Source organism: Leptodactylus fuscus, chromosome 6 (genome assembly GCF_031893055.1).
Source record: "Leptodactylus fuscus isolate aLepFus1 chromosome 6, aLepFus1.hap2, whole genome shotgun sequence".
NCBI lineage: Eukaryota > Metazoa > Chordata > Amphibia > Anura > Leptodactylidae > Leptodactylus > Leptodactylus fuscus.
In genome coordinates this window covers 148,351,714-148,376,511 of record NC_134270.1, presented here as the reverse complement: position 1 = coordinate 148,376,511, position 24,798 = coordinate 148,351,714, and the positions used below count along the sequence as shown (strand labels likewise).

The 24,798-nt window shown below is 43.7% G+C and overlaps 1 protein-coding gene across 1 annotated transcript; it reads left to right on the top strand.

Moving 5' to 3' along the window:
* Positions 1-1,099: 1,099 nt before the first annotated feature.
* Positions 1,100-24,185, top strand: TP53INP2 (tumor protein p53 inducible nuclear protein 2). Its single transcript, XM_075277576.1, has 4 exons — positions 1,100-1,252; positions 10,166-10,438; positions 13,493-13,802; positions 14,049-24,185. Exons 2-4 carry the CDS (start codon positions 10,321-10,323, stop codon positions 14,296-14,298), a joined length of 678 nt encoding a protein of 225 aa, XP_075133677.1. The 5' UTR covers positions 1,100-1,252; positions 10,166-10,320; the 3' UTR covers positions 14,299-24,185.
* Positions 24,186-24,798: the final 613 nt, after the last annotated feature.

The following is a 24,798-nucleotide window of genomic DNA, read 5'->3' as shown; positions in this document are numbered from 1 at the left end:
CTTCTATTGTATTAAAGTGCTAATCCAGGATTATGATATTGATGACTCTGCCTTCGAATAGACCATCAATATTAGATCAGTAAAATCTGACACTTAAAACCCCTAAGATCTTGCGGTGCTTGGTTGAGCTCCACTTCCTATTCACAGGCCAATAACATCACGTCAATTGGTCACATAAGCCTACAGTGGTCCCTTGACTTTTGCGGGTCCGACCTTCGCGGAAGGGCTATACCACAGGTTTTAATATTAATGGAAGGATACTCCGTTGTTTTTTTTTAACACCACAGGTTTTCCCGCGGCCGCTCATCAATATCATCAGAAAAGTTTGGTGTATCTTCTTCAATGGTGAGTACCCATATCATTTCATATACTGTACTGTACGTAGACTATTTTGGATATGAACAGTATTGCAGGACATCCCAGCATTGCATCTCCACTTCGCGGAAATTTTACTTTCGCGGGCGGCCTTGGAACGTATCCCCCGCGAAAGTCAAGGGACCACGGTACTGCAACTAAGTCCCGTTCAAATGAATAGAACTGAGCTGCAATACCAAACAGAGCCACAATACTAAGTGCGGCGCTGTTCTTAGTAAGCAGTGAAGAAGCCGCTGCACTTGTCCTGATGCTGCAGCGCCATAAATCAGCTGTAGTAGCTGTTCCTGGTGTCAGACCCCCACCTATCGGATATTGATGACATATCCCAAGGACAGGGGATCTATATCATAGTCCTGGGGGCTGGGGAATCCCTTTATTAATATGTTACCAGTGCTTTGTGGCTGGCATTATTTGGTGCATTCTTACTATAATACCACTACTAGTGATGATGATGATGATATCAGAGATCTCCATTACTTCCTACCACATTCATTGCAGATTTATCACAACCTTCTATCCTTTCCTATATCTAGTGGTCACTCCCTAGAAGCTAACAGTACAGTATACAGGTCTGTCCTCCTCCTTCTCCCACTGCTATGACGTCACCACAGTGGACACTCCAGTCTCCTCCCCCCCGCCTGCCTCCTCCTCCTCCTCCTTCCAGCAGTTTAAACTGCAGAACGTGACATCACGGGAGGAGGCGTGGCCAGGGCTGAGTGTGTGACGTAGCTGTCAGCTGTTGAAGCTGTTCTAATGATTGAGCAGTGAGATGAGCCGGCAGAGCCTGTCCTGTATACAGTACTGTGCATCTACCTCAACTGGCCTTCTGTATAGCGAGCTGGACCTTGTTTGTGGCTGTATACACTGACTGCTGACGGTAGGTGACTGGAGCCCTGGATCTTGTCCTCCTCTGCCCAGGATCTTGCATTGTGTCTTATATAAGATTTCTATTGCTAATACCTGCATAGATAATACCGCTATAGTAACACTTGTATGTGGCTGAACTTTATATCTGCAGTCTGTGCATGATTCTGTATCCATTGTATGGCATTGATGGCTCCCTCCAACACTGCAAGGGTTAACCGGCGTTCTGCCAGGCGGTGTCATTGCTAATGGGATGGCAGGCTATAGGGGGTTAATACTACTATTACCCTATAGTGGTGTATTTGCACTGTGTATAGTAGTAGTCTGTACTATGGCACTTTTTACGCCGGGGCGGTGGGTTTTACGGTTTGACATCTCCCTTTTTATGACCCTGTGGAGCCAGCTGTGATGTCACCTGCAGCAGATGTTGTCATAGGTGACAATGGACAGAGAAGGGTGGGGGAGGGGATGAGAGAAGAGGACATCTTTATGTTTTAATCCTGTGTAAGGTGCATTTTGTATGGGGGTTGAATGCAGAGAACAATGATGAGGAATATTCCAGGCTGGGGCTTTATTATGTCATATTTCGTCTTGCATCTGCCGCCCCTTTACTGCATTTGCCCCTGTGCTGCCCCGTGCCACTGGGCTCTTTGTTTACCCTGAGCCTGCCCTATTGTGTGCTTATGTCCTGCTCCCTTCTTCTTGCTTGTCCCTGTAGTTGATCATCTTTCTTCCATCTGTACCTCTCCCTCCCCCTCTGCTTCTCTCCTCCTCTTTATCCTCTCTCGGGGTGGGCTCATCCCCTTGGCTGTATGTATCCCACTCCTCATCATCCGTATGAATCCCCCTCCCTTGGTTACGTCTGGTCCTCCAGGCAGGGAAGAGGTTAGCAGGTCATGATCTACCGGTGCCATAGAGGACACCAATGCCCCTGGATCCCGGTCATCTAGCTTTCCCCTCCCTGCCTTCTTCCCAAGCTTGGCCTGTCTGTATGCAAATATATAATCCGGGTCTGTTAAAAGCCCAGAATGCTTTATACAGGGGGTGGGGTGTCATCCGCAGGAGAAATCTGCACGAAATTTCATCCCTTCTATGGAAATCTACATTACTGTCAGGTGTCTTGCGTGCGGATCACAGCCCTAGCCTTACATAGGCTCCTTGTGCCGTACATGACTACTTTCTCCAGCATCTCAGGAGTTAATCCCGTCTCTCCCCCTCCGGCGGTCCCAATTATGCTCCTTTTCCATAGACGATGGGAGATTACAGATTATGACATTAATTTCATGCAGTACATTCGTGGCAAGTATTTAGGTCACTTCTAATGAAGTGTGATGGTTGTCGCTGTCAGTCATTTTATAGGATGCATATTCATCAGATCAGATCCATATGGCGAAAACTTGTAAATAGTGGACTGCGAAAAAAAAAGTTAGAGGAGGGGCTAAACAAAGGAGTAGGAGGAGTCGTAAGCGGCATGTAATAATATTATGATCGTGGGAGATCTTGTTGGGACCACTTGGATCACTGTAGATATTTCTATATATAGTTTATCTGTTCAGCACCGGCTATAAACAGGATCCACCTTCCTTGGATTTCACATGGAAGAATCCCGTGACGTGGGTCTAATTTGCATATGACATTGAACGTCACGCCGTCTGTGCCTGTCCTCCCCTGAACTTCCAGGATGTGCTGAGAATAACTCTGCTCCTCTAAATAAAGCTGTTTACCTTCCAAACCCTACTTTGATCGTGCAGCGGACTTGACATTGTAGGGGTTAACGCTGAAGAACGTGTCAGTAAACTGCTGTCACGAATTAGGACTCCATTACTCAACCTGTCTCGCAAGTCTGGGCTTGCTCTAGGATGAAGTCTGTCTCGGTGGTCCTTATCTAGTTACTTTAAGCCCTGAGCAGCATCCAGCTGGGGGCATCCGATGATCCCGGTTTAGTTAGGTTTTATGTAATATGTCTTTTCAATCCGCAATGACGGAAAGGGTTAATCGTGCGTTTCGGTAAAGTAGTCGCTGCATTCCTCTCTTGCAAAGCAAATATCTCAAGGCAGGTGGATTGCGGTGACGGTGTTGACATAGGATAGGCCGGTATCCTCGCAGCTTGGTTGCTTGGTTGCCTATAAACACAATGAGTTGCGTCTGTGTACAGTATACAGACTCTATTGATGGTGTATACAGATGATTGGTATTGGCCGTGTACAAGTTTTATTACTGTATGATCAAGTTACTTAACTTCCTAATATACTTGTGCTTTTGTTCCTTACTTGCTGTCAGTGGATGTTTATATTTCAAAGCCGGTTGGTTGTCAGTCCTGACTGAGGTTGACTCTTGGAGCCGAGAACGACTACCTATGTACACTGGGTGTGCTACACCGAAAAAATTGTGGTTCAGTCTCCACACCAGAGAACAGGTTACATGCTCATGGGATTGTTGAGAACTTACACAGAGGTTCAGAAGCTTTTTGGTCCTACACGGAGGCACTGAGGCTTGGTGGTTTCATCACTTGGTTCATAAGCTTTAGAGGGGTTGACCAAGAATCTTTTATTTATGGCCTTTTCTAAATATCTGATTATCAGGGGCCAACAGTCGACCCTTGCACGTATCAGCTGTTTGGGGCCACTTGACTATACACTATACCAGTGAAGGCAAACCTTTTAGAGACCAAGTGCCCAAACTGCAACCCAAAACCCGCTAATTTATCACAAAGTGCCTACACGGCAATTTAACCTTTAATACTGTGCGGATGCACAATTGCAGACAGAGGCCCCTACACAGTACAATCTACTCCACAGTGGCTCTGACACAGTACACTCTGCTCCACAGTGGCCCCCACACAATACAGTTTGCTCCACAGTGGCCCTTTACAGTATAATCTGTTCCACAAATGGTTGCCCACAGAGAGGGCTCTGAGTGCCACCTCTGGCGTCCGTGCCATAGGTTCGCCATCAAGGCACTATACTATACACAGCACTGAGCCATTAGTAGTTGTCTTTGGTTCCTATCTAGTGGCCCGGTGCCGATACTGCATCTCAGCTCCCATTGTAGTCAATGTGAACTGCAGTGCCACTATACAGAGCACAGAGCCAACTGCTTCCAACTCTGTACTGTGTCCGAAGTGGCCTCAACCAGCTGGTAGGTGCAGTGGCCAGCTGTTAGCTCCTCACCATTTAAATATGTATGGCCTATCCTGAGGGTAGTCCATAAATAAAAAAAATTCCTGACCAACCCCTTTAAGAGTTCACAGATCCTTAGTGGTTTCAAGGCCCAGCTCTCATTTTTAAAAGATGCATTCTAGCTGATATAGACTCGAAGTTAAATCCACACGCCAGCTTTTTTGGGCTAGTACCTGTGCCCAAGTCTATTTCCTGTTTTTGCAAAACACTGCAGACCTAATGGTAGATGCTAGAATGGAGTCAGATGCTGCCTGGTATGCTGTGGATCCAGTAGGTGGCGCTGCCTCCTTTACCTGTTAATATGAGGCACCACCTGCTATATCCATGTCAAACCAAGCAGGTCAGGGTTGCATATAGGAGAGTCCTAGTTACCCTGCCAGACCGCACAGCTAACACTCCCGGAGCCAAGGCAGCACCACCTACTGGATCCAAGACACAACTGGTTTAAATCACTCCATTCAAGAGCTAATACAAAATGGGCCTTCATGGACCTTACACTGTGAGGATGAGGTTATCAAAGGCCCTGGGAGCTGCACCAACCACTGCTGATAACGCAAGGATTGTATGGTGATCTGACTGTGAGAGAGAGGGGCTATAGGACGCAGATTATGTGACAAGACAGAGGGAGGTGCAGGGAGACATTTTGATATAAGAGCAGGTGGTGGGACTTTGGAGGCAGCAGAGAGAGAACTCCTGTTTGCATAGCAACCCATGCTAGAAAAAGAAGAGGTAACACTGTGATCATGTGACTTATAGAAGAAGGTGAAAAGCAGGATAACTAAAGACACTTATGGAAGGCTAATACGAGTAAAAAAAAAAAAAAAAAATGGAGTGTCCCTTTAATGGTGGATCCTGAAGGTGGTGGCTGCACCCCTGTCATTCTCAAGAATCCAAACTTTGGTTCTGACATGGAGACTCCTTCTTGGTTAGGTCTTACATTTCCTGCGGTGGCGTGATCTGCCACACCACCAAGATCCAAAGTGTCTCACCGACCTCATTGGTCCCACTGAAAACCAAAGCTTTGGCAGTGCTTTTCTGGCTATATGGCATTGAGCCAGAATTCTTCACTTTCTGAGTTTTTTGGAGAAACAAGGGTGTTGCCACTTACATCTTCGGAGCATTAGTAACACCCTCATTGCTTTAAAGAGGTTATTTATATATGGACAAAAATAGCGCTGTCTCGGCAGTGAAGGCATCAGTTCACAAGGCAAATTGGGTTGGGTTCTGGTGACAGATTCATGGTTGGATGAAGCTGTGGTACCTTATACTGATCTGTCTTGTCCTCTGACGGGGCTCCTGGTCATAGACTGACCTTTAGCTAGTGACAACACTGGACATCTCCTTCTTGGCCAGAGGACATGCACAGTAATGCAGCTCCTTGAGTCAGGTAGAAGGTTAATATATGCCCTGGACTCTATTTTTAGACAGTCTTAGCCCACACTTTCCGACATGGAGGCTTATTCCAGGCCTGCCAACCTTGTGGACAAGTTTCTGCTCGGTACATGGTGTACCCCACCTAATCTTATTATTTCCGTATCTGATTCTCGTTATACGAGGCCTACAAGGTTGTAGGGGGCGGCCAGTGAGGGGTATTGGGGTACATTGAGTTTCAGGTTTCTTTATATGTGGCCTACAAGGTTATAGGGGGCGGCCAGTGTGGGGTATTGGGGTACATTGAGTTTCAGGTTTCTTTATATGTGGCCTACAAGGTTATAGGGGACGGCCAGTGTGGGGTATTGGGGTACGTTGAGTTTCAGGTTTCTTTATATGAGGCCTACAAGGTTATAGGGGGAGGCCAGTGAGGGGTATTGGGGTAAATTGAGTTTCAGGTTTCTTTATATGAGGCCTACAAGGTTATAGGGGGAGGCCAGTGAGGGGTATTGGGGTAAATTGAGTTTCAGGTTTCTTTATATGAGGCCTACAAGGTTATAGGGGGCGGCCAGTGTGGGGTATTGGGGTACATTGAGTTTCAGGTTTGGAGCGGCGTTCCATTCCTTCCATTCTCGTGCAGTAGTACAAAGGTCGCGTGTAATAGTCTGCCCCCGGGCTGCACTGTCTGACACGACTCTTATTTCCATTGTGTTTGTTTGTGCGGTGTTGCTAAACTTCAACTACATATTTAGGTGAGGGGTTGAATTACAACTTGGTATATTGTATGTCCATGGACACCAAACTCCACCCGTCACCGACACAGAGTGGAATGCAACTTTTCAGTATATTGATGCCATTGATCTGTAATGTCCCTGAGGTTGGTGAGCGGCCATTTTGTACCTTGAATTTTGGGCCACAAAATGGCCTATAGTTTGTTGTCTTACTGGTGCAGTTGCATCATGAAATTTGGGCACTGATCTCCGTTTGTTTCTTAAAGAAGTTCTTGGAAATGCTCTTGTCTGGCGAAACATGTGACATTACATGCATTCCTTTATGCTATGTAGTCAGGAAACCCTTCGGTTTACTCGAAAACCATGAAAATTGTTGTGCCGAAATGCTACATGGGAAACCACAATAGAAAAAAAAAACATACAAAGACAAGCACATTTGAATGGGTTCAGAAAGCTGTCAAAGACTGTGTTTGAAGCCCCCAAAATGTCCCAGATTGACCACCACTGGTCCAGAAGATCCATGTACCCTTATAGGACACTAAATGTGCAGGAACATCTGAGGCCTATATCAAGAGGATGTCCTTGATGTATGTGATGAAAGGCTCCAGGGTATGCCAGTGTATAGACATGCCAGTGTATAGACATGCCAGCATATAGACATGCCAGTGTATAGACCTACATTGGCATCTGTCGCCTATAGGCTACCAGTCTGCTGCGTTATTCCATACAGTAAAAGGGTATACTGACATCTAGTGGTCCAACGAAGGCCAAAAGGACGTTCTTGTGACCTCAGTCGGGTGAATGGGGACTTAAGATATGTCTGACATAACACAGACATGAAAGTTGTGCTAAGAATGATGGCCTTTCATGACAGGGACATAGATAATACCACAGTTCCCCTATAGCGACCCCTACAGGGCAAATGAGCAGCCATTAGCAATTTACACTGACAAAACCAGCTGTTTGCCAATCGGTACCTTAGCCTTTTAAAGGCATGGTGTGTTATAAAACATCTCCTTTAACCTTCCCATTGGTATTGGTGTCTGTTCATTTGGCTGACAAGATATAGAGGGTTGTGGCAGCCTAAACCTGCTAGATACGTCTGATACTACCCAACTAATGGATTATAGAGCTTAAAGGGGTCCAAAAAGCCAGTTCAGTTATTCCAAAGATATAAGCCCTTTAAGTGATGATGTAAATTAGGGTATACTAGACGACTAGGCATGGTATGTAGCCCACAGAGACCCCACCCCTGAGAAACCACAGTGTTACTACCCCCTTGGCTAGGTTACCCTAATTTGCATCACTGAAAGGGCTTATATCTTTGGAATAGCTGAACAAATTTGGACAAACATAACACCAGACCTGGTGACAACCTGATTCTGAAGGAGAGGCACATCATGCTGGCATCATAGCCAATAGATTACTAAAAGGGGCAGCAAAATCTCGTGTGTGGGTGCTGATCTTTTTCCAGCCATATCAGTCTGATACACAGGTCTGCGTATTTGTGTCCCTCCTGTAAGGTGAGCTCACCCCGTGAATAGTACAAACTGTCCAAGGCCCTGGGTCGGATTATCACCGTACAGTAAATATCTTTAACTCCTTGTAGCCTGCAGTCCTGCCATAGCAGGGGGCTCGGCTGAAATATATGCTGAATAGAGAATATTAATCCGGTTAGGAGAGTCGGGTGACTGCTTTATTGGGAGGTTTCTGTGCCAGTCCCAGCTCAGACAGTAAGGAGATTAGTGAAGCTTGCTCTTTGCCCTAAATGAAAGATACCAATGTTCTGTGTAGATGGAGCAGAAGGAAATTAGGTGACATATTGTAGTGTTTATGTGACCGCCCCGGATCCTAGGATATGTATACTCTGACCTGGTATTATATACAGTATATACCATGCTGAAGGATAGATCAATTCCACAATTTGCTTGAAGCACATTTTTTTGGTTTTGGTGAGCGGTTTCGAGCTTCTTCCAGGAAGCAACCATAGATTTCAGTTACAGATGAGGCATTGTTTATTGGCGCTTATCACATGATATGAAAGATATTCATCATATAGCTCCCATGTATTTGCCCTCTATGTCCTTCTGTATATCCTCCCACTGTATTAGCCCTTTTGATGCAACTCTACAATAATATTTACATCCAAGCTCCACGTTCCTGAACGTAGGCGACTTTGATCCATAAACTGGTCGGAAACATACAAATAATGTCGGCAGATTTCGCGATAATCTTATGTTTATGGGAAGATTCTATCTCTAATGGGAGATGTTAGAGGGACCAGGAGTATTTGGGATGTTGGATTTCAGCGTGACCAATCCTTTGTTCTGCCAGGAGATAGGCCATTGCCAGAAGCGCTAGTGTTTGGCAGCCTCTTGTCTCCATCTCTCATGTTGAGTAAGCTGAGTCAGTGTGTTTGATCTTCAGCTATATGTCCATATCTGGCCTTAAAGGGAGTGTGTTACCAGAACGCAGTATATCAACCCAGTCCCTCATAAAGATAGGATACAGTTACCAAAACTCAGTATATCATCAACCTAGCCCCTCAAATAGATAGGTTAGGATTACCAGATCCCAACATTTCAACCCAACCCGTACGATAGATAGGTTAGGGTCACCAGAACCCAACATTTCAACCCAATCCCAAAGCTAGATAGGTTAGAGCTACTAGAATCCAAAATTTCAACCCAATCCCTAAGATAAATAGGTTTTGGTCGCCAGAATCAGGCATTTCAACCCAACCCCTAAGATAGATAGGTTAGGGTCACCAGAACCCAGCATTTCAACCCAAACCCTCAGATACATAGGTTAGGGTCACCTAAATCAAACAGTGTTTTAATGTAAGCCAAACCCACCAACTTGGTTGAATGTTGGATTTATCTGATGTATAAGGGGGCATTCCGACTATCCCTCGGTTGATTTGAAGGAAGGATCAGGCATATTGAATTTTGCATGTCCAATCTTTTTGTACTCCAGAGAAATAAGCCACAACAAGAGCTGTCTAGTTTTACAACAGTGTTGTCTAGAATCTTATTGAGATACACTGCTCTTGTTACAAAAATCTCTTTTACATACTCATATGTTGTTTTCTGAGGTGGTTTGTGAACATAGATTTTTGTGTCAAATGTCCAATATACAGCATACATGATGGTGGTAGACACTGTTGAGGACCTTTAACCACTTCCACCAACTCCAGCTACTTGCACCGTAGGCGCCTCTTCACCGATTCCAGCACAGTTAGAATTTTTTTTTCTCTATCCCCCACCATTCCTGAGCAATCAGTGCAGTAAGTTTCAGAACCTCATATGCTAATTAGGCTCTCTATTATTAAGTGGGAGGTCCCTGACTATTTCCTGCTGCTTGCACCGCCAACCTGTGCCTTATTACTATATTGGGAGTGCAAACTAACAGCAACGATTGCTCAGGTATGGTGGAGGCTAGAGAAAAAATTCCAACTGAACTGGAAACAGTGGAGCATCACCTGACGAAAGCAGTTGGAGGTGAAAGGTCCTGTTTAAACTGGGATTTGGAATTGGGCAGCAGCACTTCATCGATAATACTGCATCATACTACATCATAGTGACACAATGACATGTCCCATGTTTCGTATCATCAGCTGTTACATTTGTATGTCTCTTATTGCAGGGCTATTTTATCCAAGCCATACAGAAGCCTCATGTTTACAAATCCTCCAGTAGGACTCTGCTGACCCCACCACACAGTGTCGTCGCCCGATTGTTTACACCCCCTCCGACTTCCAGTCCCATAACCTCCAGCAATCTCCAAGGCTCACTTCCGCCATGTTCCAGCGCTTCACCCGACTGTTCTTCAGCGAGGGACCAGCCATTGATCCCGTAGAACCCAAAGCCTTTGTATCAGAGGAGGAAGATGATGGCTGGTTAATAATTGACATCCCAGGTAAGGTGTGCAGGGTAACAGGATTATTTTCCATAACCTGATTTCTACCGCCCTGTATTTTATACCGCCACATTTTGTGCAATTAACATTCCTTGAGTCATTCTCCAGAGGCCTGCCTTAAATTTAGCTCTGGACCCAGTGTGTGTCTGCTCTCAGTCGCATGCTATTTTGTTATGGAAAAAGGTTAAGGGCATGAGTATTTATCTCTGTTTCCAGGCAGGGTTTCATTTAAAGGCCCAGCGGCCCTTGTTCCTGGGCTTGGCATAGAAGTTACAGGAAGTAGCAATAGTTTCCACTACTTGCTGGATATTTCTCAAGTGTTACAACAATTTCTGCTCCATTTCATCACACACTCCAACAGAACGGCACGAACAAATGCAATAGCAGAACACATCTGCAGGATTTAAAGGGGTTTTAGGGACACAAATGACATTTTCATAGGAAAGGTCATCCGTACTGTATGTGATCTGTAGGGGTGCAACACCCAGATCCCGCACAGATCAGCTGTTCGAGCCAACTCTGGAATATCCAAGTAATAGGAATGGCACAGCAGCTCCGTCCACTGCATAGCAATGGTCCTGGTGAACTGCAGTGCACCCAGAGACTGCTAGAACAGATGATCTATGTGGGGTCCGGGTGGCAGACCCCCACAAATCACATACTGATGACCTGTACATCAAAACTTAATTTGGTCCCAGAACACCCCTTTAAAGGAGAACTCAACTACAGAACATTAATTTACAATTATTAAAACTTTACTAACATTGTAACAATTTGTAATTACATGAAACTTAATTATCCACTGGAAATGAAAAATTCTGCTGCGTTTCTGGCATTTGCAATGCATTGTGGGAGCTTATATGGCAGGTCTTTACAGCTTAGCAATTACCTAGGACAACAAGCAGGACTTGTTATATATGAGGAGCCATCATATAATATTCTTAAAGTGACTGAACTTTTGAATTCAAATTTAAAGTGTAAGTAAATTTTTATTAAAAATTTTCATAAATCCGTAGTGCAAGTTAAGAAAACAAACTTTGTAATGTACTTTATTAAAGAAAAGTGCTTGTTTCTTCATTTATTTGCCTTTTTCTGTCACTAAACAAATCTGTACAATAGAAGTCTATGGAGATGGAGAGGGGGAGGCAGAGAGACAACTGCATCACAGAGAGATAGTTCTCTTTCACAACACTTACTTACCTTGACTCATTTAATTTTGTGGACAGCCTCATATCTCCTTCTCCCCCTCCATAGACTTTATTGTAATCGTATAGTTAGTATGAAATCACTCGGATAAGAAGTGAAGACAGAAGTGATACTTAAAGGGATCTTATCACTCAGACATGATTTTTTCTAAGTACCACGTCGGAATAGCCTTAAGAAAGGCTATTCGTCTCCTACCTTTCGTCATCTTCTCCGCGCCGCCGTTCACCTACTATCCTGGTTCTTGTCGGTATGCTAATGAGCTCTCTCGCAGCACTAGGGGCGGGCCCCAGCGCTCAGACAGCACTGGGGGCGTCCCCAATGCTGCAGAGAACTCTCTCCAGCGCTGCCTCCTCTTCTTCAGCAGTGTCATCTTCAGCCTCTTCTTCCAGCCGCGGCTTGTAACTTCTAAGGCCTCGGGCAGAGCAGACTGCGCATGCCCACAGGCCACGAGAAAATGGCCGCTTCCAATACTGTGCAAGCGGTCATTTTCTTGTGGCCTGTGGGCATGTGCAGTCTGGTCTTTCCAAGGCCCGAGGCCTTAGAAGTTACAAGCTGCGGCCGGAAGAAGAGTCTCAAGATGACACTGCTGAAGAAGAGGAGGCAGCGCTGGAGAGAGTTCTCTGCAGCATTGGGGACGCCCCCATTGCTGTCTGAGCTGGCTATTCCGACGTGGTACTTAGAAAAAATCATGTCTGAGTGATAGGATCCCTTTAACAACAGCAGTATTTATCTTTAGGGAAGTATATTGTAATTTGCATTCCCTTCACTTGCACTATAGATTTCTGAACAAAAATAAGTAAAAGTTTATTTACACTGTAAACAGGTTAATTGCAATCTCAATGCCTACCACCAGGGGCAGCACTGATACTGAAAATCTCATCCCCTCTAGTACAGACCTTGTGGAGTTGATCTCTTATATCTTTGCGGCTGGGTTCACATATACAGTAGCTTTATTTGGCCCATGGTCCATCTCCAGCAGACAGGAAGCCACACGCTATATTAGGCTTAGTGGCAAGAGTTGGCATTGAATTATTAGATTATTTTTTTAACTATAGATGATAACATAGGAAATTAAAACAAAATCACCAAAAATCCCTAAATTATTATTAAAATTGCAAAAACCCTCCCAAAGTCGTCACTTTTTTTTTATTGTAGATTTTTAATTTATGGCTAAAATAAATATTCCTTTGCACAGATCTCCGGTGCTTTTTAACCCTTTAGCGATCTGACACATTTTATCCGTCTCTGCATTCCCATCTTGGGAACTTTTTTACATGTTATTTCAATCTAGCGTTGGTATGATTATAATATGGTGCGGTGGTGGAGGCCATAGCTCTGTTTCGGAGGTACCTGGGACAGTATAATATGTGTAATCTGACATGTATGTGTACGTTCTATTGGCCAAATTGTTTCTGTTAATTCTTTCTTGTCCTTCTATACGCTGTTGTATTATAATGTCATTGTGACGATATTTCGGATGTCCCCAAAGAGAGGTTGACGGACAAGAAAGTATGACCAAAAACAGTTGTGCCTAAAGTTATGTATTAGTCAGTTGCACACTATATAGACACATTATAACCCCAAGCCAAAGGATACGGCTTCTGATTTGTAGATAACTCGTAAGCTATATGGTACACAGATCTATACATCGAGGAATGGGAGTTAATAGTATGGGCAGACAAAATATCATTGGTAACAAGAGACACCTATATGATATCTATAATGGTTGTCATAACTAATAACTTCCCCATCCTTTCTCCCATCCCCTACCCCTTCTTCTTTAACACTGTATGTGTGTGGTCCTCCATCTTTCTTCCCACTCCTAACTTAACCCCTTGGCCATATCAGATAGCTACACCTTAACGTCAAGCGGGGAAGATGTGGCAGAAGGCCAAACGGACAGCATTGACTCCAGCCCAATGCCACACTCCCTGGGTGATCGGGTTGGTTGGTCCATTTCCCCTCACCCACCCCAATCGATGGACGAGAGCTGGTTCGTTACCCCTCCCCCCTGTTTCACTGCAGAGGGTCCTGGACACAATGTGGTGGGAAGCAGTCCGCTGGAAGACCTCCTGATCGAGCACCCCAGCATGTCCGTGTACATCACTACTGGCAGCATCGTGGTGGAGCAAGACACCAATGAAATAACCAGAGACAGGTATGTTATATAGATTTCTGGTGAATATGTATGTATTGTGTTTGTGGGATATGTTTCTAAAATTGGAGTTAGAGGTAATTTTACCAAATTTTTTATACAAACGTATTCGGGTGGGGGGTGATAGTCTAGGGGTAGAAGTTATATATAAATTATATAATAAATGGGATTCAGCGCCATAATGGGGATAGAGTTACTCGGGATGACAAAAAAATAAAATCTTGTAATATCTGCCCCCCTACTTTGCAGGTCTCCATCCAAAACCAGAGTGGAGCGTCGCACACCCCACCATGCCTCCTCAGTTACTGCCAAAGCCGCTATTTTAGAAAAAGTAGGTCAAGTCTCAAGGATCCAACGCGCCAAAGCTATTGTGGATAGGCGCAAGCTGGGACGTAAAAATCTACAAAGGCAGAATCTGGCGCGGGAGTTCCAGGGTCGCAACACAGTGCGGCACCGCAATTACGTGTGCCAACCAAGGCAGCGCCAGTGCAACCACTGAACTTCTTTTTAGCTTGTTTACATGAACATGGGCATTATCTCTACCCAGAAATCTCCTGTCCTGCCTCATGGGTTGGCAATACCGTCTCTTGCCTCTTCTTTTCCCTTACCCTAAGCACAAGTCCACCAAACCCCCTTTGATTTCTGGTAGTAAATATACCCTTAATGCCAGGAGTGCTGTAAGTACATAGAATTTCTAGTGTCTTTATTAAGGCTACATGCACATGAACAAGGTTTTTTTGACGGCCGTTTTGCATCCTGGGGGGGTCAGCTGTTTTTATAGACAAAAATAGGACATATCCCTTTTTTTGATGGATCGTCAAAAAAAAAGCAACATGTGACTAGCCTCTTTGAAAACATTGGGGCAAGCAATCACAGCAAAGCTTCTATTTTTCACAAGCACTATAGAAAATGAAAGCTTGGCTGTGATTGGTTGCTTTGGGCAACTAAAACAGATTATGGCCATGTGCATGCGGCCTGAGGAAGGGGTAACCTCCACAGTTTGTTGATAGGTTACCCCAACCTTTTGGAGGCAATATATTTATTTCTCCATGTTCTCACATGTAATACGGTCTTGTGTCATACTACAAATATGTCTCATGGTTTATCCGGTTATGTTCAGAAATGTTATTCCGAAATTCTAGTGGCCAAAGGTTTGGCATGACTTAATAAGTAAGGATAATTGTGATACAAAAAGTTCACTGGGTGTATATGAAAGAAGGGACCTGAATATAGTGTCGATCTGCCGGCAGCATGTTATAGAGCTGGAGGAGCTGAGCGCATTGATATATAATTTTATAGGAAAAGATTCAGTATATCTTGTATTTTGTTCAATTAAACCCCTGCTCTTTCTACAGTTAGGAGTCCAGTGGGCGGTCCTAATCAGTAACCGATTGTCTTTCCTGTCAATCACTAAGTAGGACGGCCTACTGGACTCCTAAGGTTTAAAAGAGCGGGATTTACCAAGTTGTTTTGAATATTTTCCCACAAAACTATATATCAATCCGCTCAGCTCCTCCTGCTCTATAACATGCTGCCTGCCTGGGACACCATATATAACATGACAGGTTCCCTTTAAGATCCAGTTACAAGTGCCGAGTTACCGGTAAAAACTGTTGTTAGTATTACCGAACTATTAGAGAAATCAGGTTACCCCAACATGGTCTATGCTGATGTTTATACACTGAGTACATAAGTTATGGCATGCAATATATTCATCAGATTGGTATACGGAGACTATAGAGTACATTGAGTTCTATTATGTTCCCTTCACTTGCCAGAGGGACCTGCAATGCTTGGCATCAGCAGAAGGGGGGCGCAGGTTGACGATGGCAAGTGGATGTAGATAAAAGGGAAGGAGCGAAGGGAATATGAGATAGAAAGGAAATCTGATGAGTCTAATCTGATATAACGGGGATAAGAAGGAGCAATGTTGGGTGAGTAAGGCTGCTGTTCAGACTGGAGACTAGAAATCTGGTGTATACTTTTTATCGTATGCCTATTATATTTTAACCTATTCATCAGTATGCTGATACACATGTACACACGGCGTTGCGTAAACAAAGATGGCTGTGTAGCCCTGCGACTCCTTTACTTATGCTAGAGAATGGAGTTGCATTTGCGACTCCCGCGACTGCGCAATTCAACTCAATTCAGTAACATAAGTGAAGGGGCCGAAGAGCGACACAGCAATGTTTGGTCATTGTGATGGGATTTGCCGTGCAGCTCAAGCCTTATTATAAAGAAAATTAGCAAAAAATTATTTCTGTCCCTTGACCACGTGTCTGTTATTACAGCCCAGCCCTGTTCACTTGAATTGGGCCAAGCTGCAATACCAGACACAGGCTGTGGACAAGAGTGGCGCTGTTTATGACATTTCTGTCTCATTTAATACAAGCCCCTTGTATTTGCTGAGTTGGCACCTGGTGACTAATCCGAGTACAATTCCCTGGCACCGCCTAGTAAACAAACAGGGTGAATAATCCTCCTGTGTGTCATTGGCCTTTAGTCTGTTACAGCAGCCATACTGACATGGGGGCGAGATCAGAGCTTGAGCATTGCATGTCCCTCATGTACTCAGTGCGGGTAGACTTGATCTATAACCATGCAAACAATTAGATATCAGCCGCCATTTTGCAAGGGTAGAGAGTGGCAGCAGGTATGTGATTGCTTGCCATGGAGCGTACCCCCCACCCCATCCCGGTATCTATATGATGCCCTGTTATCTGCCATCATGGGAGCTCAGTCCTATATACCAACCCTTCTGACATCCCTATTGGTGCACTAGCACAGAGACGGTATCATGGACAGTGCTACGACTGAACAAACATTTATCTTGGTATACCTACCCGACAGACTTGTATATAATCACTTAAAAGGTGCTTACTAGAGTAACGTTCTCTAATGGCGTGTACATATTTTAGAACACTATGAAGCATGTGTGAGTATTTGACGACAGTGTTTTCACAAATGGGGAATATGCACGATTGGCGTGATCCATTAGATGCCTCACCGCTACCAGGTAGATGTTTTGCTTCATTTTCTTTTATAATGGACTTCTATGAATGACGCGTCAACTAGTTACGGAAGGCTCGTGTGCATGTGTGAAGAAATGTACATTTCTGTGTGGACTCAGGGACCCTATCAGCTAGTGAGGAAGCTATCTGGATGTGCATGTTAAATGAAACATACCCATCCTATCTACTTACACCGCAGGCAGCCATTTTGGGCACCCGGACGATTCTCTCAGTGACGTCATCGATGACGGTGACGTCAATGTGCTGGCCTGGTCCTCAAAATCGTTGCCTCGGGTGTGTAGGCCGCAGGTCCACTTTATAATTGATATCAACCATATTGGAATCGTTGAGCTGTATTTGGTTTGCTTGTTTCAGTGGCAGACGCTTTGCTAACCCCCTCTGACACTGAAAGGGCGGCCATTTTCTTAAGGGAGATGATAATTTTTCTCCGTCCATTTTGTTGTGGTGGTTAAATGTGTTACTTACATCTTCACATACACCTTCTGTATGAGTAATAATCCTAAATACGATGTAAAATGGCGACCGATATACATGATGGAAACGTCTGTAGAGCTCCCAATTCTGGGGCTTCTATTTTAGGCTGGATCCACACATGCAATTGGTAAAATCAAGGCCCCACCCAGGAATGCCCCCCTTATTGGGCCAGGGTTGTCGCCAAAAATTCGGGTGTTCAGTTTCACCATTTTATAAGGAAACTGAACGCAAATGAGAGAAGCATGAAGGAAAATGTTCTGCTTCTCCTCACTTGTAAAGCATATTCTCTAAGGGGTTTTATCAGTATTAGAAAACAGCACCACTCCTGTCTACAGGTTGTACCTGGAATTGCATCTCATCTCCATTGAAACAAATCGGGATGAGCTGCAATACCACAGATAACCTGTGGACGGGGGTGGTGCTGTTTTGTGAATAAAGCAGATTTTTTTTTTAATACTGGAAGACCCCTTAAAGCATGTTACGACGTTGCAGTGTGTGATCCCAGCATTAAAGGGGTTGTACGGGATTAGAAAACATGGCTGCTTTCCTGTTCCAGAAAGTGACCATATGTGCGTTGGTCACGTGGCAAAGCTACAGCTCAATTCCATTTAAAAAATGAGACTGAACTGCGGCATGGCCGCGTGACCAGCGTGATGTTACTTCCTAAAACAGAAATCAGCCATGATCTCTAATCCTGAATAGCCCCTTAAAGGGGTTCTCTGGGACTATAATACTGCACTTCCTCTTCTCACTCCATTGACATCACCTCCCTTGGTCACATGGCTATGCTGCTGCTCAGCTCCATTCAAATGAATGGTGCTGAACCGCAATACCAAGCACGGCCACAGTACAATGTACAGCTTGGCAAGAAGAGGCCGCAGCAATTTCTTTCGTAGTACCAAACAACCCCTTTAATAAAAGTTTATTGCATTGAATATTTTAAAGTTATTACAGATTACAAAAGATTAGATAATAAGATCTGATGAGGCCATAGTTCTGTAAGTAATAACTGACTTGTAATAACTTTATAATAAGATTTTTTTTAATGGTTTTATGTAAGTAAAGCTTAGGCTCTGTTCACACCAATGTCGAAGGCTCCATCATGTAGTGCTATGTTTCCAGTCAAATTGACAGGTACTGCAGTGAATGGAGATCTGAAATCTATAAGAGAGTTTTGCGACCTGCTAAAATTTCTCTTTTTATCCCCTCCTTGACATTGTAAAGATCTCCGCCTGCTGTCATTGAATGGAAATAGAGTGGAGTCCTGATAATGTCCTGCTCACACAGATGTATGATATTATATGACAATATAAAAACTGGCCCTATATTAGAAGACCATAAGGCCACAGATCCACATGAGTATATCCGGTCCGTGAAATACGGAGTGGAAGATGGCCAGAGTTCCCAAACCAAACACCCAGTCTCCAAGCACCATAGTCATCTGTCCTCATGGATGGAGCCATCTGCATCCAGCTCTATCTACTGTGCAATATCGACATCGGCAGCTGATGAGAACAGATGATTGGTGGGGGTGCTGGGTGTTTGGCCCCTCCACCTGTCCTGACCTGTCTTAAAGGGGATTTACAGAACTTTTAAATTGAAGAACCATTGTACAGGGTGGGCCATAAGTATGGATACACCCAGATAAAATGGAAGTGGGTGCTGATATCACCTTACTGTTTGTGGCGTATTAGTACATGGAAGGGGGGGAAACATTTGAGGCCAGGTGACGCCCATGGTGGCCATGTGCAAAGCCGCCATTTTGGATTCAACTTTACTTTTTTCAATGGGAAGGGGATCATGTGACGCATCAAACACATGGATGTATCCATATTATGGCCCATGGGGGTCTGATACTCCAGAAGCATAGAGTGCCTCTTTCACTTTACTGGCCATATGATGTCACATTCATCCGACATTTGGCCTAATTGCAGTTCAGTCCCATACAAGCGAATGGGCTGAGTTGCGAAACCAAGCACAGCTTTTGCACAAAGGATAGGTCATCAATTTTTAAGCCTGGAAATCCCTCTTAAAGACAGGCCATCAAAATACAATATCTGGAAAACCCCTTTAAGAAGTGGAGCCCCTTACTGAGCAGTACATTTTCAAGACAACCATCGAATATTCACGTGCAGCAAGAAGAAATCTTGAAAAGTAAATGTTAAGGACACTTAGATTCTAAAAAGTTGCAGAATGACTACGCTTTACTTACCGAAATCCCCATTGCTTTCATGTACCGCACTGAATATGTCACAATTGTATCACGATATCATTGCCTTCTGATCAGTCGAGCGCAAACATCTCTGACGTAAAACTATACTGAAAAGGGAGGTGGCGATTCACCATGTGTCATCCAGGCCACATTATTTCCTACAGTGACATGTATGTGGCCCTATCTTCAGTCTGCGTTTCATTTGCATATATATTGCCCCTCCCCAAAAATCCCGTTTAGACAAACGTAGTATGCAAATTGCCGCGGACTGAAATCTCAGCAGCATGAGCGAAGTTATCATACCGCATACGTATGAGTACTACTCATTGGCGGTAATATTACATCTGTCCACTTGTGCTAGAAAATAGACACCACTGTAGAAATAAAAAAAATAAAAAATACAGTAACTAAAAAACACAAAATGAAGAAAATTAATAGCTAAAAAAATTAAATATATATATATACTTCTGTGTACGTTCTACTTCTGATTAGCATTACTTCTGTGTTGTGTATGAAATCAATCCTATACATAAAAGGAAAAACCTACTAAAATAAAATCATACCTTACAATCATAAGATATTTTACCGTAGATTAGACCGAATGAACCATATTTATAGTGTAAGTAAGAGTATTGTACATGGTCTGATGCAAAATCAATCCTAGCTCCACTGCACTAGCTGCATAGGTATACATAGTAGTATTATACACCAGCTTTGTAGACCCCCACCACTGGGGACCCGTATCAGGCCCATCCGCTATACAGTATACTGCCGTCCATGCTGTGCGGCCTTGTTTTAGGTCCCTCCAACTCAGTCAGTAGAAAACATGAACAAAACTAACACAATATCATGCAGCTTTAGGATAAACATACCAAAAATGATAAAATAAGATATTATACGTTGTGCTATCTCTGTACTGAGGTGGAGGGCTTAGGAGGGTGTACGGTGGCAAAGACCTGCAAGGGGTATACATCCATGTGCCCTATACGCTTACATCCGTCAGCTGGCTATATAGTGGCCGATATCACATTGGACGCCATTACTAATCGTCAGACGAGATCAATATCTCCCACACTCATTACTATTATCAGTCCGATCATCATCTTGGCTTTAAGAGTCTCTATCAGCTCTCCTACTTGTATTTCCTATAAGATAATAACTTCTATTAGATTTCGGCTTTGTGCTTTTCCTCCTGGAAATGATAAAAAATAGAAATATTGACGTCAGGTTGTTAACAGGGCATGTCTTTAAAGGGAGTCTATCACCAGAACCCAACATATCAACCTAAGCCCGCAGATAGATAGGTTAGGATCACCTGAATCACACAGTGTATTTCCGTTAATATTCTGGTTTTAGAACAACAAGGGCATATTCGCCTACCGCTTTGAAGCAATGGTTGCTCCAAAAATCTTACTTGGATATTGATGAAAGATAACAAAGGCACCAACTATTGAGAAGGGAACTGGCATTGAGTTAATTCCTTAATTTCCAAGAAGAGTAACGGAGGAATATCACAATGCAAAATTGTAATAATAAGAAAAGATGTTCCAGAATTGTAGTAAATACCATTATATCCTAAAACAGACACTCCATAAAAGATGACACGGTGTATGACTACTGTGAATGATGTCATATCAACACGACAGACAGTGCAAAATTTCAGATTATAGGGGACGTTTTATGAAACAATCTAAAAAAAAAAAAAAATCAGCTTTCTTGCCCAAATCAAACAATTGCAACCCAGCTTTTTCAAGACTAGTTGCTCAGGGCAACAAAGGGATTTACATCTGGAACAATACGTACGGAAAATACAAGGCGATTTATATGGATGTGCCAGCGCAAATCTAAGACTGCAAACACCCCCACAAGGTTTAGGGCTATCTTCCTAATAGTCCTTCAGGGCACTGCATTGTGAAGACGGTAGCAATGCTGAGATACACTCACTAGGAAGCTAGAATTAAAGGGAGTCTGTCACCAGAACCCATATGGATAGATAGATAGGTTAGATACAGTCTTTTCCCCTTGTGCATCCATTACTGAGATATGCAAATGAATTTGGAACCTAACCTATCTATCTGCAGGGCTGGGTGATATACTGGGGTCTGGTAAACCTAACCTATCTATCTGCAGGGCTGGGATGATATGCTGGGGTCTGGTGACCTTTAAAGGCCATTTAGGAGCCATGCATTTAAAGTGCTATAACCTGATGTGTAGTCACCGGCGCTGTACACCCTGGAGTGTATTTTTTTCGCTTTAGTTAGTGTTTTTGGCGAGCTTGCGCTTCAGCACAATTATAATTAACATCACTTGATGGAATGAGATCCAAAGTAAACAGGCGGTCGTCTGCTCTTCTAATAATATGCGAGAATAGACATTTAACCAGTAAGGAGCCAGATTAGGTTGCCGGCTGCACGCACAGGGCAAGGCATTGTAGACGGCAGCCATTTTCTGCAAATTTGTGTGTACTCGTCACAATAGATATGTTAAACTGTCCGAAAGAGAGGTTGTCTTAGTTGCCCAAGCCAACCAATCTTTACAAAATGAAGGCTGCGGTGTGATAAATTGCTATGGGCAACTAAAGCAGTTTTTCTTTTAGACAATTTTGTTAAATTTGCCCCATTATCTTCATACAGTGGGGGGAGCCATTTTAAGGAGCCCGGTTTGGTTATTGCCGCTTCTAGATATATATTGGCAGAGTAGGGTGGTGATACAGAAGTGTTGCACCAAGTATGGCGGTAACGTCATATGATAGGGAGACGCCATTGCTTACTTCAGCTGGAATGGCGTTGCGCCTTATCAAAACTATTTTGGGGAAAAACTGGCATTGTTGCCCATAGCATCCAATCACATTGTATAAAGAGTATGTTCTATAATGAAAGCTTGGCTCAGATTGGTTGCTACCGCCAACAAGGCCAGGGTTTCTGCTTTGATAAATTAGGCCTAGTGGCTCCTAGACAGACAAAATGGCCGCCTCCACTGTCCATTACCAAATGATGTATGCTGAACTACATGCTAAAGAAGGGCAACAGTCACCACTATATCACAAGCGTTTTGATATCAGCCTATATGGCGATACGCTCGCCTCATGTCATTTTACGTGTCTAATATACCATTTCCACGTCGGACATTTTTATGTCCAAGACGGTCTCTGTATCTGCGGCATCAGTGGAAACTCTAGAGAATATCGCAGCTTTTTTGATGGTGCTGTTCAATGTCATAATCTATCAAATGTACTTACACCGTGCACCGGATTAGCGTATAATCCTGGTGTTGTATTTTGGGTGCTAGTTTTGATAATACGTGTGCTTAAAAAAAACACAAAAAAAACTAGATCATAAGTCAAAATGTTACAAAAAAAAAAAAAATACCCAGAGTGGTGTGTGGTGAAATGTTCTGCAGCAATATGAAAAGCAATGGTCTGCAAGTTGAGGTCATCCGTGATACAGCAACTCCCAGCATCCTGTGGGCAGTAGGCGGCATGCTGGGATCTGTAGTCTCACAGCTGCAGGATGGCCACCGGCTGCAGAGCACTGATGATAACAAGTACACTGTATATAGTAGTGGGGTTAATCCGTACATCCTTGCAGTATATACGATGCATGTGCCTTTAGTCTTGTTTTTTGCATGGATTTTTCAGTCACAGGTCTTTACTTAGACTGGGTGAACGTTTGCGGCTGTCCAGTGAGAGCATCGTGTGCGTCCTTTACCAGATGTGAGATCTTTTTAAATACCTTGCCGCCCTAATCGGGGCAACAAACCAGCAACCGGCAGAGAGAGAAAGAGAGCAAGAGAGGTTAGAAGTGGTGGCGGGATCAATACATCCATCATCTGTACATTGCCCTATACGTGCGCTTGTGGGATATCCCATTCACACTGTGCTAGTGAGACTCCCGCTGTACTACAATGCAACAAGCTGGTAACAGATTGCCTTGTAACAGCCGCCATGTAACATCGGTCTCGTTTTCTTGCATTTTCGCCATTATTTTCGTCCTTCCACGACGCCTTTTAACCTGTCCCTCTCTACTAGAGCTCTCTCTGCCCTTAGTAGTGTACCTGTCTGTGTGTGTGTAGTTGATGATCTGTTATTAATAAGCATAGTGCAATTAGATATGTATTAAATTCGTCCCTGAATTTCGGGGGTGAAGCCTTTTAACCCATTCTATGCCTTACAACAAAACATCTTATGGAGATCAGAAGGACAATGGGGATCTGCCAGGCTCTGTAATATGAGACGTGAGATATTTGCCGTCTAGCTGTTCTGTCTTCTTGCCTGTGTAGCGCCCTCCTTCCAGCGAGGAGGGTCATTAATGAATATATAAGCCGACGGAAGTAACCCTTTTACCGCCGTGGTGGACGAACGTCGCACTGGCGTGGTAGCTAAAGGGTTACGTCGGCTTGTCTCCTCCCTCTTAGAGGGAATAGAGCTGAATTCTGACTATAGTGCGTTCGCTATTGTGTGAGTTTGGGTGATAATGTGTTATCACTAGTGGGTACAGATTGAGTATAGATCCTATATCTTTGGATGGGTGTATGTGGTTTAATATATTTTGTTTGTATTTTATTTTTTTGAGGTGAGCCTGTTAAATTGTAACATGTCATTGACTAAAAAAAAAAATAAAAAATAAAAGGATAAAATGCAAAGAATAAAAGTCCTACTTACTGCTGCGTATTGTCTATTTATTGGCTGTGGCGTCATCGGCTTGGATAATGGCCATGTTCACACTTACAATGGTGCCTGTCATGTACAGCGGGGAGCACATTACATGTCTCAGACACATCTCTCATATCACTGGGCTGTTCACAATTGTTTTCGTTACACACCCCTTAAAACTTTTAGGGTCTTAAGAGTAGATCCCATCCAGTGAACACCTTACCCTGCTTTCATATACAAGGATCCAGTTCAGATAGGTATCTAGTGATGATAAACCCTAAGGGCTAGTTCACACGAGGAGCGGATTTTGGCACTGCGTCACTCTCGGGTCAAAACACGACTGTCGTAGCTTCCCCCTCCGGGAAGCAGATCTTTTCAGCCTGCAAAAAAGTTTGCATGAACATACCCTAAAAGTGGCCCAATCTCTCTCTCTCTCTCTGTATATATAAAAAATTAGTTTGTCTGTTCTTTGATCGCGCATAAACGACTGGACCAATCCTCTCCAAATTTGGCACACATGTACAACAGATGTCTGGGAAGGTTGTAGACTGGGTCTCTTCTCTCTAGGATGTGCCATTCCTGAGATAAAGTTTTCCCACAACAATGACCAATGAGCCAATACAAGCC